Here is a 14,193-nt window from a genome sequence, read left to right as displayed (position 1 = left end):
CACTTCATCCTATGACAGAAATACTTGCTTAATCATTTGCATAGAGCTCGATTTGAATAGCCAGAAATTGGAAATGACCTAGATGATCCTCAGCAGATGAATAATGAAAAGTTAGCACATTAATACAGTAGAATACTACTAAGATGTAAAAACATAAAATTGATCCCCAACTGCCCTGAGGTGCCTGCTAAACCACTAGCAGACCTTCCATTATCCTGCTACCTTTCCACCCACCTACATGAGACCTGCTGATCTGGAACCATACAGGTTAGATTCCATTCCAGTACCCATCTTCCCTGCCCCTCTGAATCCTCTCTGGCACCGTCAGCATCCTGAGTGAGGTAATCCAGACCTAAAGGACATGCATAATATATTCGCACTTATAAGTGATACTAGCCATAAAATACAGGCTACCCATACTACATTCAGGAGAACGAAGCTAAACAAGAAGGAAGGCCTAAGCTAGGATTCTTGAATCTCACACAGAAGGGGAGAATAAAGTAGTTGTAGAAGACAGATGAAGAGAGGAAACTGGGTGGGAGAGGGGATAGGGAGGGGAATAGGGGTGTGTTCAGTATCAGGTGTGGGGAGAGGCAGCAGAGATGGACAGATGGCCATGAGAATAAATGGAAATCTGCAACTGTTGGGGGGGGAGACATCTTGAGGACTTGCCAGAGACTTGGGATAGGGGAGTCCCCCAAAAATCAATGTGGGTGACCTTAGCAGAGACTCATAGCAGTGGGGATATAGAACCAGAAGTGGCCACCTCTTGTAGCCAAGCAGGATTCCCCAGTGCAATGATAGGAACACCAACCCACCCACAAAACTTTCAACCCAAAATTTATCCTGTCTATAAGAATGAAGGGATGGGGATAGAGCAGAGACTTTGGGAATAGCCAGGCAATAACCAGCCCATGGGCAAGCACCAATGTTGTGATACTCTATTATACTTGCAGACAGGAGTCTAGCATGGCTGTCATATAAGAGGCTCCACCAAGCAGCTGACTTAGACTGATCCAGTGTCCCACAACCAAACAGTGCATGGAGCTTGGGGACCTTCTGGAAGAATTGCAGGAAAGACTGAGGGCCCTGAAGGGGATAGGAACTACATAGGAAAACCAACAGAGCCCCTTGGGGGCTCTCAGAGACTGAACCACCAACCAAATAGTATATACAGGCTGGATGTAAACCCCCTCTTACACACACACACACACACACACACACACACACACACACACACACACACACACACACACACACACACACACACAAGATGTGCAGCTTGGTCTTCAAGTGAACAACTGGAGCAGCGGCTATCCCTGAAGCTGTTTCCTGTCTGTGGAAGACATTCTTCTATTTGCACTGCCTTGTCTGGCCTCTCTGGGGCCCTGCAGAGACTTGATATTCCAGGGTTGGGGATACCCAGGGAAAGGTCCAAAGATAGGAATCTGGAGGAATGGATTGTGGAAAGGAGGAGCAATCAGCATATGAAATGAATAAATAAATTTAAAAAGGGAAAAACAATAAAATAATGCCATGAAATACATAGGAAATGGATAGAACTAGGAAACACTGAGTGAAGCAACCCAGATCCAGAGAGACAAATATGGCATGTATTCACATCTTTGTGAATTTTAATTGTCAAGTAGTGATAAGCAGGCTACAGTACATAGAATCAAAGATGTTAGATAGAGAGTAAGAGAACGAGGAGGGCACACATCTCTCTAGGAAGGGAAAATAAGTAATTAGTTATAGATGTACTAGGGAAAAGGGACAGGATCAAAGGGTCAGGTGAAGGAAGTGAGGGAAGGCACATCAAAGGACAGAGTTAAAATGTTCTCCTTAGGATAAAGTAGTCCTAGAGGGTAAGAGCATTGCAAACCCATAAGAGCCTATTTGCTCACAATGCTCATGAAATTCAGTTCGGTTTGCAAGTTTGCGTGAATTCCCCTTGTCATGCAAAGCTGGGAAACTGGAGATTAAGTAGGTTTTCACTGTAACTGGTGAATAACACAAAAGAAGAAAAAAGGAAACATGTTAAAACTGAGCTATTTCTCCAGGAACATGGCTGCAAAGCACAAGGTACTGAGAAATAAGTACTCAGCCCTAAACTAGTCACTTATGGCATCTCCATGAGGCTCAGGAAACACTGTAGAACAGCGCTCATAAAGAACAAAGGTGTCTCCACCCAACTACTAAGCAGACCCACCCGAGCTTAGCTTCCATGCTGAGACGAGACTGGGCCACGTCAGGGTGGTATGGCCAGACTGCAAATAGATCCATATTTATCACCCGGAATAAAACTCAAGTGCAAGTGGATCAAAGACCTCAACATAAAACCAGACACACTAAACCTAACAGAAGACACAGTGGGGAATAGCTTTCAGTGCATTGGTATGGGAGACAACTTCCTGAAGAGAACACCAGTAGCTCAAGCACTAAGATCAACAATTAATAAAGTGAAGCTGATAAAAAAAAAGGGGGGGGGATGCTTGAATTTCACTCAGAAGGGGAAATAAAATAGTCCAGAGTTGGCTGGAGGGAGGGACTTTGTGGAAGAGGATATGGGGAGAGGAATGGGGTAGTGGCGATCAAGTATAGGGAGAGCCAGGGAGAGAGAAACTGGAGAGTGAATGGAAATTGGCAGTGGGTGGGCCAAATGGGGTGGGGAGGTAAAGCATCTCTAGGACATGCTAGAGACCTACAATGGGGAGGCTCCAGGGAGTTTATGAGGGTGACCCTTGCTGAGATTCCTAGAAGCTGGGAATGGCCCTCTCCTATAGCTAGGTAGGACATCTAGTAGACTGATAAGGACACCAACCCACACACAAAACCTTCCACCCAAAATCTGTCCCACCTACAAATGCAGGGACAAAGATGGAGCAGAGACCAAAGGAACAGCCAACCAATAACAGGCGCAATTTGAGACCAATCACACGGGCAAGAACCAATTCCTGATATTCTGTTATACTTGCAGACAGGAGCCTTAGCACAACTGTCCTCTAGGAGGCTCAGCCCAGCAGCAGACCAAAACAGATATAGAGACCCACAGCCAAACATTAGATGGAACTTTGGGAGTCTTGTGGAAGAGCTGGGTGAAGGACTGAAGGACCCAGAGAGAATAGGGATTTCACAGAAGACCAACACAGTTAACACACCTGGACAATGGGACTCCCAGAAACTGAACCACCAACCAAAAAGCACAAATGGGCTGGTCCTATCCTCAAGCCCCTGCACATATGTAGCAGATGTGCCCCTTGATCTTCATGCCAGTTCCCCAACAACTGGAATGGGGGCTGTTCCTGACTCTTGCCTGCCTGTGAATCCTGTTCCCCTAACTTGTCTAACTTCAGTGGAAGATGATGTGCCTGGTCCTTCAGTGACTTGATAAAGCAGGATGAGTTATCAAAGGAGAAGAGGAAGAGGGATGGGGTCGGGGGGTTCTGAGGGAGGCACTGGGAGGAGAGGGGGTCTTGTATTCAGAATGTAAAGTGAATTGAATGAATGAATTGAATGAATGAATGAATGAATGAATGAGAGGGAAAAAAAGGAACATAAGAGCCAGAAACCAAGGAGAACAGCTGTGAAATACTTCTTAGTAAGACATAGCTATTCCAACCAGAAGCTCACAGCAGCTGTGGATGACAGCACTGGTGTGAACAAGATCATGGGCTCTTCAGCAATCACACATGGGGGAAAGGGATGCAGGTAGTCCAACCCCTCACTGTTGAAATACTGACTACTGACAGATTAAGAGAAAGAACATACTGTGACTCCCAACACCACACTCCAATGCATAGTTCCAATCCATTTGTAACAGATAACCCTGGTTAAAATCTCTCCTCCTCTCTCTCTCTCTCTCTCTCTCTCTCTCTCTCTCTCTCTCTCTCTCTCATCTCTCTCTCTCTCTCTCACTCACTCACTCACACACACACACACACACACACACACACACAGTCATAAATCTGGGAAAGTAATTGGTAATGGGCAGTGTAAACAGGGATTAAAGAAAGATAAGAACAGATGATATGGGAGACAGTATTCAGAATACATTATACAGAAGTAGGAAAGTGTTAAATTCCAAAATTAGTTGACAAAAGAGGAGACAGGAAAGTTGGTGATGATGATGATGCTGCACCAAGAAAGCTAAGATAGCTGAGGTGACAAATGTGCATGAAGGATTTGAGATTTAAAAAAAGAAATCAGCAAGATCCATTGAAAGAGGTACTAATGAAGGTGAGAACACCCTGGAATCAAAGCTCCAGAGGAAATGACGTAGAAACTTGGAGGCCATCAGTGATATGCTTGAAATGGAGAATAATGCTAAGAGCAGGCTATGGCTACTGGCCATCGGGCAAATGGAGTGTAGACTCACAGCACACCTTAGGTAGAGGAAATAAGAGGCTGGTATACTGGCTGGAGGAGATGCAAGAGAAAAATGGTGAAACCAATCCTAAAATGGTCACAAAGCAAGGGATGCAATACTACGCATGTAGTAAGTACAGCCACAATGTCTACTAAGCAGTATTGTCTTGTGCATAATTTCAAAGTTGTGTTTGGGAAGGACAGAAGGACCAAGATTAAAACACATTAAGGAGGAATCAGGGTGCAGGCCCTATGGCGTAACTCTTAGGGAAACTCGAAACTCCTTAAGAGGACTGTGATGGACCGAGAATCCTCAGAGAGGAAAGGAAAGAACTGAGTTAGAACAAGAAACTCGAAGTATGCTCATAAAAGAATATGCTAATTTTGAATAAAAATGTAACAACAAAGGTAATGGGAATAAAAACTAAAAAACAAATAAGTGACAACAAAAAACCCAAACAGTCTTAGCATGTACATAAGTGTAATGCAAGCAAGAAATGTAATATAAAGTGACTAAAAAACGCAAGTGTATTTTACTGCAATTTAGCATTTTATAAGACATTTTGTTTTACCAAGAAATTACACACTAACATATTTTTAAAAGGATACTTATTCATAAAATTAGTACAAAATATTTTAATATGTTAAAATATTACGGTATTCATTATATATTATAAGCTAGTGTGAATTAGAGATCACACTGATTAAGAACAAAGTGTAATACTGTGTGTGTGTGTGTGTGTGTGTGTGTGTGTGTGTGTGTTTGTGTGAATTGTTACATGGAAATGTCTTGGATTAAACATTCTAAAAGGGAGGTAAAGAATATCTGAGCAAAATTCAGTGTTTTGGGGTTTTACAACAGAGAAGCAAGTAGCCCCTGTGGTTTTCCGGTAGAAGCAGTTACCTGAGATAAAGCCGCATCCCGCTCTTCTATGACTGCACTCATTTCTTCTGCAGTTATTCTCTTTTTACATTCCTTGGTCTTGTAGATCCTATCCACAATTACAGCTCCATCCTTCTGAATAGCTATCCCAGTGTCTGCATTGTTTATTCTGTTCAGTAATTCCTGTAATGTCTACCAACACCATCATATGTTAGTCAGACATGAGGTTTTAATATATTTTATTTAATATAGGGTTTTAATTAATAGGCACATGTGAATTGTAAATTGACTGAGTGAAGTTATTGAATTTTCATATTGCAGCAAAGATGTACATTATTAGTGTGTCAATTCTTCTTTTTCCCACATCTTAGTTCTTGAAACCCACTCAATTGAACTTAAGCCTCTAAGATATAAGACTGACATCAAGAAATCTCCTCAGAGAATGGCTTACCATGTCATTTTCTTCAGGGTTAATATTTTCTAGCCTAGAAAAAAGGGACACAGAAAGCCTGATCAGTAGCATTTCTTTAGTGCGGCAAAATGAGTTCGCTTTTTAAATCTTTAGAACCTCAAGTAATTTCATTCGACTAGTCTTTAGAGTCAGCCATGACACTGAACATATTAAAGTGGCACCTGCCCGACTCCATCTTTCAATAATGCTCGCTCTTCTGCTCTGACTTCAGACTGTTAAGTTATTAATGTTTACTGCTATATATGACTACAAGGATCAATTGTTCATATGTGTTTAGATGAAGACAGTTCCCCAGCGACAGAAGCACTCTTTCTCATCAGGATATTTATTCCTGTTCTTTCGGTTCTTATCAGAAACTATTTCCTTTCTTTCCTTGAACACTGTCACACATAAAAAACAAAGCAAGTATTTTTTTCTTACAAAGTTTTTGTTTCCTCAAACAATGACAAATAATTACACTAAATTAAATCTGAAAATGTACTGCGACACCTGTGATACAAACACCAAATATACAGGCTGACCAAAAATGGGCCACATTTTTTTTCATTTTTATATTTTATGGAATCATTCAATTGAAAGAGACAGAAAGTTCATCTCTTCATGAATATATTTTCTAATAAATACTTTTACTGAAGTGCTTGTTATATGGATGAATTAAATGAACATACTAACAGTGAAAACATTCTGAATGATATATTAGAAAACAATCTATGCAATGATTAATTCAAGTAAATTAAAAGACAAACTGTGGTAGGTATTAATAATGACAGAGGTTTAAAAATACTTGATATTAATTTTAATATGTACTAAAAAGGTTACCGTTCAATTTCCTATCTTCTGAGGCCCTCCCATATTTACTCTTCTGGGATTTACTATTCATCACAAAAAGCATGAGTGTAAAACACAATAAAGATAACCAGCAAGTATGCTACAAAATTATTCCAAATATCGCAACTGGATAAAAAAAAAAAATCACTACAACCAGAAAAAGTTGTTTTTAAACAGCGATTTAACAGAAAAACACATAGCAGGAAAAGCTATGTCTGTATACACTGGCATAGCATGAGTCAACAGTAAGATCTAGTGACCTAATTATATACAAAGAGCGGCTCTCGAGCCTCTAGTAGCTGCTTCAATTCACATCTCCGGAAGAACAAATATTCTTGTCTTTAGAGTTTCTCCAAAATAAATTATATTTCAAACATACTGCTTAATAAAACCTTGTTTAACAAAAAAAAATAGAAAGTAACCTAATATTTCAAACTGATTTAAAAAGCATACCAGAAATACAATACAATTTTAGTATTTATGGTCACAGAGGAAGTACTTGAACACTGATAGCGTTTACCTTCATTCACTGATTAGCTAAGAAAACTTTTGATAGACTCATGTGCTGCACAATGACACAGTGTTAAGCTTTTGCAAGGGGAATTGGACTACAAGCTGATCACTGTAGTTTCCAAAAGAAAATTAATAGGAATATTTTAAAATTTCATAATTATTAAACATAAAATTAAACTGTCAATGGATTGATGATAAAACTTACATTGGCAGACCTCTACTAATATTTAAAATATTTTGATAACATGGTAATAAACTTGAATCTTAGGTTTAAAGAATTATATAAAATCAGATAAAAATACAATATAGTTATATTATCCAATTTGTATAGCTAAGATAATTAACAGAACAGGAAGTAGGTGAGTTTTCCATATAATATTTACAATGGGTTGGGGGGGTTGCAATATGAGAAAATGTTACTTTAAGGAGAGGGAAATAATTCAAATGTTTTAAATCAGTAAGTCATCACATTTTTGAAACACTTGAGGTAATTGAATTTAGTCTAATATTAAAGTCTATAGCTAGTAATGAACAATTTTAAGTTAAAATTGATTTTTCATCAAAGGTTAAAAATTATCAGGTATGTAGACTTATCCTTCAGATTTTAACAAAATTTGTGGCAGGGTGGAGAGAGGCTCAGTGGTTAAGAGCACTGACTTCTCTTCCAGATCCCGAGTTCAATTCCCAGCGGCCACGTGGTGGCTCACAACCATCTGTAATGGGATCTGGTGCAAGATTCTGCTGTGTCTCAAGTCAGCTACAGTGTACTCATATACATAAAATAAATAAATCTCTTTTAAAAATTGTAAGATCAATCCAAAAATAATAGGTACTGATTTTCAATTTGCTAGCAAATAAACTTGAGGTGCCATGGTGAGGTCTGTGCTAGATCTGAATGCTGAGCAGAGCCAAACACTCTTTTCTCAACCATGTTTTATAGTTGTTGCATTTATAATTAACCTGAGAAAACCTTGAAATTTAAACATATATATTTTCAGGGAAATCTAATGTAAAGTTAAATTAGAAAGAGAAAAGTTGTTGTTTATATTTTATTTATGAAATCTTGGGAAAATGTTTCTTACACACATCAAATGTTAATGACATAACATTATCTCAATTTAAGTAGAACAGGAATTAGTATATTTTTTTCTGTTGGGAGGCAAACACTAAACATGTGGATTGGCTTATGTGTATCCTAAACCTGGCCTTCGTAGTGCTGAGAGAGGTGTACAGAAGGCAAGGGAGTGGGCTGCCTGTATTGTAGTGGCACTTTATGGACAGACACAGATGACAGGCTGGACGGACATCATCATTGTCTCTTTCTGACACAGGGTATTAAGAAGGGAAACCAGATTTTTCCTGTTAATACATTATAAAATGCAATACATTTGACATAACATTCTGAACTGGATCATTCATAATTCTGCTAAAGACGAATTAAGAAATCAACAAAATTATTTTTAGAAAAATTAAACTGAGGCCTTCAACAAATAAACCATGTATGGTATCACTTACTGTCACAGCAAAATTAAACAGTGTACCTTTTCAAAAGAAATAATATAAAACAGACAAAATATATGAGGTCTTCAGTTTTATCTAAAAATAACCTTTGGTTATTGATGTTTAGTAGAAGCATGTATAAAACAACAATTTCTGGTTTAATTACAGATTTACAGTAATAAATGATATATAAAATAGTCAATGAACAATAGATTATCTCATTAATATAGGGCTTAGAAATACACAAAAGAATTTTAAATATTTATAAACTCATATAATGCCTACTGCAGTCTAACTTAACATAGTTAGGATAATTAGTTAAGAATTTTGCTGAAGTAAATGTTGGTGGGCTCAAGTTTCAATTGATTTCCTATACCATGCAAATTCTGACTGACAACTTTGCAATCTAAGTGAAAAGCCCATGCATGGCATGTCACATTTCTTAAGTTATCCCTTGATCCATCAATATTACTTTTTTCTTTTCTGAAAGTTAGGCCAATAGTAAATGACCTCAAATGATAAATATTTTATGATCCAAAAATACAAATAAAAACATTTGAACCTCATAAAATGTCCTACAGATATAAACAAATTGATTTAAAAGTATATTTATGACAGTAAAAGTACTAAAATGATTTCATGATTCTGAAATAAAAAAGTTGGATTGGGGATAACACGACTTAAAACTTAAAAGATTCAGAAGTTAAGACTACATAATACTGGCAGATACACATATAAATGGGAGAACACAATCTACTTACAAAAAAGCCTACATGTATATGACAAAATTATGTTTGACAAAAGTACAAAGAGAACCCTGGTAAAATAATAGGCTTGAAATATAAAATGAGTATGTTAGACGTCCAGCCTGTCATCTCTATCTGTCCACAAAGTGCCATTACCACCCAGGCAACCCGCTCCCTGGCCTGCTGTTGGTGAGTGCTTCAGCACTACAGAGGCAAGGTTTAGGAGGTAAGACCGAGCATACAGACTAATCCAAAAAATATTTAGTCTGCCTCCTAACAGAAAAACATTACTAATTCCTCTTCCCTTTAGTTAAGACAATATCTCATAATTATAAATGTTAATTATTGTAGTGGAATAAGTGAATGCCAACATACAGAAAAAAATAACCAAAAGAACAAAGACATGTTCCTTATACCCTTTGAAAAATCTAAAAATGGACCGCACGTTGTCATGGTTTGAAACTGAACTGTTTCCCATGAAGCTCATGTTTTGAGTGTTGCTTTCCAAGAATGTTTGTGGTGGCTGTGGGACCCGTAGGAGGGGGCTTATCTGACTCAAAGCAGGGCACTAGAAACAACTTCAAAGACTAGGCTCGAGCCCCTGTTCCTTTTCCTTTCTGAGGTCTATCCGCAGCACAGCGACCATCACTGCCAAATGCTCCTATTTCCATGAACTGAGCCACCCCACAAGGCATTCTCTCTATCACTAAACCGTGAGCCAAAATAGACTCTTGATTTAAGTTGATTCTATCAAGCACTGTGATCACAGAAACACAGAGATCACGAATATGGAAATCTGGTGCCGAGAAGTGGGTCTGTCACTGTAAAGAACCTATGACGTTCTTAGGCTAACTACTTTGTGGGAGGAATATACAAGAGTTTAAAGCAGTGATTCATGAATGCTATAAGTAGTATTTAATGAGTGATTCTGGTAGGAATATAAAGAACAAATCACTAAGAGAAATGCATACAATAAAAGCTAGGTTTGTGGGATTTGAGGCTAGAACAGGACTTTACTGGCAACTGAATTACACGGCATTTGTGTTAGCATTGGGTAAATAATTTATACCTGAGCGCATCCTGAAAACTGGAGCAAAGATGAATTTTGAAATATTGGACTAATTATTTGGTGGAGAAAATACCAAGATAGCATAATACCTGAATAGCTGAAGCATAGTCATTGCTGTCCCATCTTAGCTAGGTTTAGTGTAAGAACCATGGGAGAGGAGCTGTTAAACACAATTTGGCCAGAAAGGAGTGTACATGAGGCAAGGCTTAGGGGATAAAAGGTACAAACAAGGTAGATGAGTTAAACTAGCCAATGTCCTTAAATAGATGATCACCATTAGAAATGCTGTGTACTTCCAACTGGAATAACAGAAAAGGCACTTCATGAAAAGATGGTGCCCAGAAAGAAAACCTTATGGGTACCCTGCCTGTCCTGAGCTTCCTGAAGACGTGGGACTCATTATACAGCCTTGGCTTACCTACAACTCACTATATACAGATGAAGCTGTATATAATACACTGTATAATATACAGTGTATAAAATACACTGGCCTTAGGCTCTGGAATTATGGGATTAAAGACATGTAGTACCACCATGCTTGGGGTTGGGAGTTCAGCCACCCTATCAATCAGAAGTCTAAGTGGGCTGGCAACGAAGCTTGGTGTCTTCCACTTGATGTAGTTTTACAGACATGCAGAATGCATAAGTCATGGGGTCTGTGCTTGGCCCAGGGAGCTGCACTATTAGGAGATGTGGCCTTGTTAGAGAAAGTGTGTCACTGTGGTGGTGGGTTCTGAGAACCTCTTCCTAGCTGTCTGAGGACAGTCTGGTCCTCACCTCCTTTGGATGAAGATATAGAACTCACTTCCTCCAGAGCCATGCATGCCTGGACACTGACATATTTCCTGCCCTGATGATAATGTACTGATCTTCTGAACTTGTAAACCAGCCCCAATGAAATGTTGTCCTTTGTAAGAGTTGCCTTGGTCATGGTGTCTGTTCACAGCAGTAAAACCCAAACTAAGACAGAAGTTGGTACGAGGGACTGGGGTATTGCTGTGATAAGCCAGACCATGCTTTTTTTTTTTTTTTTTTTTTTTTTGGGAAAAACTTAAGATTTTGGGTCATTGGAAAGTGATGGAATGTTTTAAGTGGAGTTTAATGAGCTATCCTAGTAGGAATATGGGAGACATTGGTGCTGAGTATGATTTGAAATGTGCAGACCTGGACCAAGAGGTTTCAGTAGAGAAGAATTTAAGCATGTGGCCTAGAGACTGCTTTTGTGGTGTTTTAGTGAATATAGCTACTTTTTGCCTTACCTAAAGTCTACCTGAGGCTATGGTAAAGGATTTATACTAATTGCACTGACAAAGAAAGACTTAAAAAAACACAGTAGAGACATTGTTCTTTGGTTTAGTCTAATAAAGAACACCCTGATCAAACATAGCAAGCTTAAAAAGAAAAATATTAAATGTATACTTCAAATAATAAAAGGGCAACAGGAAGTAAAATCGAGTTGAATCCTGCGTTCAAGGAGAAAAACAGATTAAGGGAGTGATGACTTTTGTACAAGATCCCACCCAGCAAAGCTTACTGTTTATTCATTTGCATTGAACATGGAATAATTATATCATGTTAGGCATTACTATTACTTGGTTATTGCTTTTTCTTGGACCTTTAATGTGGAGTGAACTGCAATCTAAAAATGAAATTCAGACCTTGAATTATAGTAATCGTGAAAAGCTTTGGCCAGGCAAGGTGCTACATGCCTTTAACCAGGAGACAAATACAAGCAGATCTCTCGATTCAAGGACAGTCACACAGCAAGTTCTACAAAGAGAAAAGCTTAAGTTTAGGCATGGTAGACCACACCTTTGATCCCAGCATTTAGGAGACAGGCATGCAGATCTCCGAGTTCCAGGTCAATCGACAGAGCAAGTTCCAGGACAGCCATGCTTAGGAAGTGAGAGGTAGAAAACAGAAAGCTGGTGGTGGTGCAATAGAACAAGGGCACATGTTCCAGCTCCAGCAAACAGAAGAACTGAGCAGCTTCAGCCATGTGACTCTGGCTGTAGAGTCAAGATGAGAAGAGAATACTGGGTCAACTGATGCTGGTTAGCTGGAGCTAAGAAATTAGCAGTGATAAAGAAGATTCCAGCATTACTGAGGTGAAATCTGGGAAGTGCTTTCTGAGAGCACAAAGAAGTTGTGGTCTAGAGATAGCCAGGGTTGTACAGCTGGATTTGTGTAAGAGTCACCAGGTGGTACTGGTTTTGAAGGTGTGAACAGGTCACGAAGAGCAGCTGAGGCTTGTCACTATGAGAAGTCACGGAAGGCCATTGTTGAAGGTACAGCCTCAGCTGCAGTTGACAGCCCAGGACTAAAGGGGTCATTTAAAAAAGTTGAGGCTTGGCATCCTGAAGAGAGCAAATGAGAGGCTATTGGGGAAGCCTAATTGCAGCAGAAGATCCTGGTGTATTTGAGATGCCAGTACCATGGGATGACCACCAAGAACAGCAGCAATGGAGATGAACCAAAGAGCCTGTAGTGCTATAGAGGGCAGTGTTGGAGAAGTGAATCAAGCCTGTTGGAGAAGCCCAGAAGATTGTGTGTGGATCCCAGACACTGGAATAAGAAGCTGTAACATTGAAGTTGCCTTAGAGGTCCCAAGATGTTGAGATGCCAGAGCCATAGGATACCTGCTGAAGAAAACTGCTAACAGGGAGTGGGGACCAGCCCAAGAGAAAGAATTGTGTTGCAGTCAGTAAAGCTGAAAATAATTGTTCATCAGAGATGCAAAGTTTAGAGTTTCCCCCACTGGTTTTGGTCTTGATTTTGTCCAGTATTTTCTCATCATGATGTTTTCGAATGGTAATGTATATCCTATGATGTTGGAGGTATGTGATCTGCTTTTTAATTTTGATTTTATATGGGATTACAATAAAGAGATTGCATGAATCTCAGAAGAGACTTGAATTTTGGACTTTTAACACTGTTAAGACTGATACAGACTATGTGGACTTTGGAAATTGGACTAAATGTATGTTTTTATTATGCTATGGCTAGACTCATGTGTTTGAACAAGCCTATGGTGGCCAGGGAATAGAATATGATGGTTTGTATATGCTTGGCCCAGGAAGTGTCACTATTAGAAGGTGTGGCCTCGTTGGAGGAGGTGTGGCCTTGTTGGAGGTGTGGCCTCGTTGGAGGAGGTGTGGCCTTGCTGGAGGAGGTGTGGCCTTGCTGGAGGAGGTGTGTGGAGTGTGGGCTTTAAGACCCTTGTCCTAGCCGCCTTCTGAATAAGAGGTGGAGCTATCAGTTCTTCCAGCCCCACGTCTGCCCCAGATGCTGCCATGTTTCGACCTTGATGATAATGGACTGAACCTCTGAACCTGTAAGCCTGCCCCAATTAAATATTTTCTTTTATAAGACCTGCTTTGATCATGGTGTTTGTCCACAGCAGTAAAACCCAAACTAAAACAGGGCTCTTGAGTATTTTGTAGCTATTTCCTCAGCACTGAAATACTCCCTCCTGGAGGAAGGCACACACAACATGGGAAGTCAATGAGACATACTGGATTCACAGATCCACTCCTTAAGGCTTTAAAAGCAGTAATGACGATACGGGGGAAGAGAGTCTCAGAGTAGCTGAACTACAAACGGCTTGTACAGACAGCTCCAGGGTGTAACTTCCATAAGTCATCAACCATGCTGGGGCAGCTTATTAGTTATGTAGCTGTCTTTGAGTCATCCATGTTCTTTATGTGTATGGCATAACTAACACCAAGAACCCGATTGGTTCACTATTGGTAGTCCACATGGAGGGAATTATTTCTTTGGTTTGTGGTCAGGGGCTATCTGGGGTGACTGGACATTT

General features: G+C 39.6%; 1 protein-coding gene across 1 annotated transcript in view; it reads right to left on the bottom strand.

The window, feature by feature from the left end:
• Mipol1 (mirror-image polydactyly 1) overlaps nucleotides 1–14,193 on the bottom strand; it is a 292,380-nt gene that overhangs the window by 163,644 nt on the left and 114,543 nt on the right. The window contains exons 6-7 of the mRNA XM_032907776.1: nucleotides 5,700–5,733; nucleotides 5,270–5,440 (exon numbers count right to left, since the gene is read on the bottom strand). Of these exons, the coding sequence (XP_032763667.1) occupies nucleotides 5,270–5,440; nucleotides 5,700–5,733 (205 nt within the window). The remainder of the gene's footprint in view (nucleotides 1–5,269; nucleotides 5,441–5,699; nucleotides 5,734–14,193) is intronic.

The sequence above is a fragment of the Rattus rattus genome, chromosome 7 (assembly GCF_011064425.1).
Source record: "Rattus rattus isolate New Zealand chromosome 7, Rrattus_CSIRO_v1, whole genome shotgun sequence".
Classification (NCBI taxonomy): domain Eukaryota; kingdom Metazoa; phylum Chordata; class Mammalia; order Rodentia; family Muridae; genus Rattus; species Rattus rattus.
Note: the sequence above shows the minus strand (reverse complement) of the source record. Positions and strands in the feature narration are given on the sequence as shown.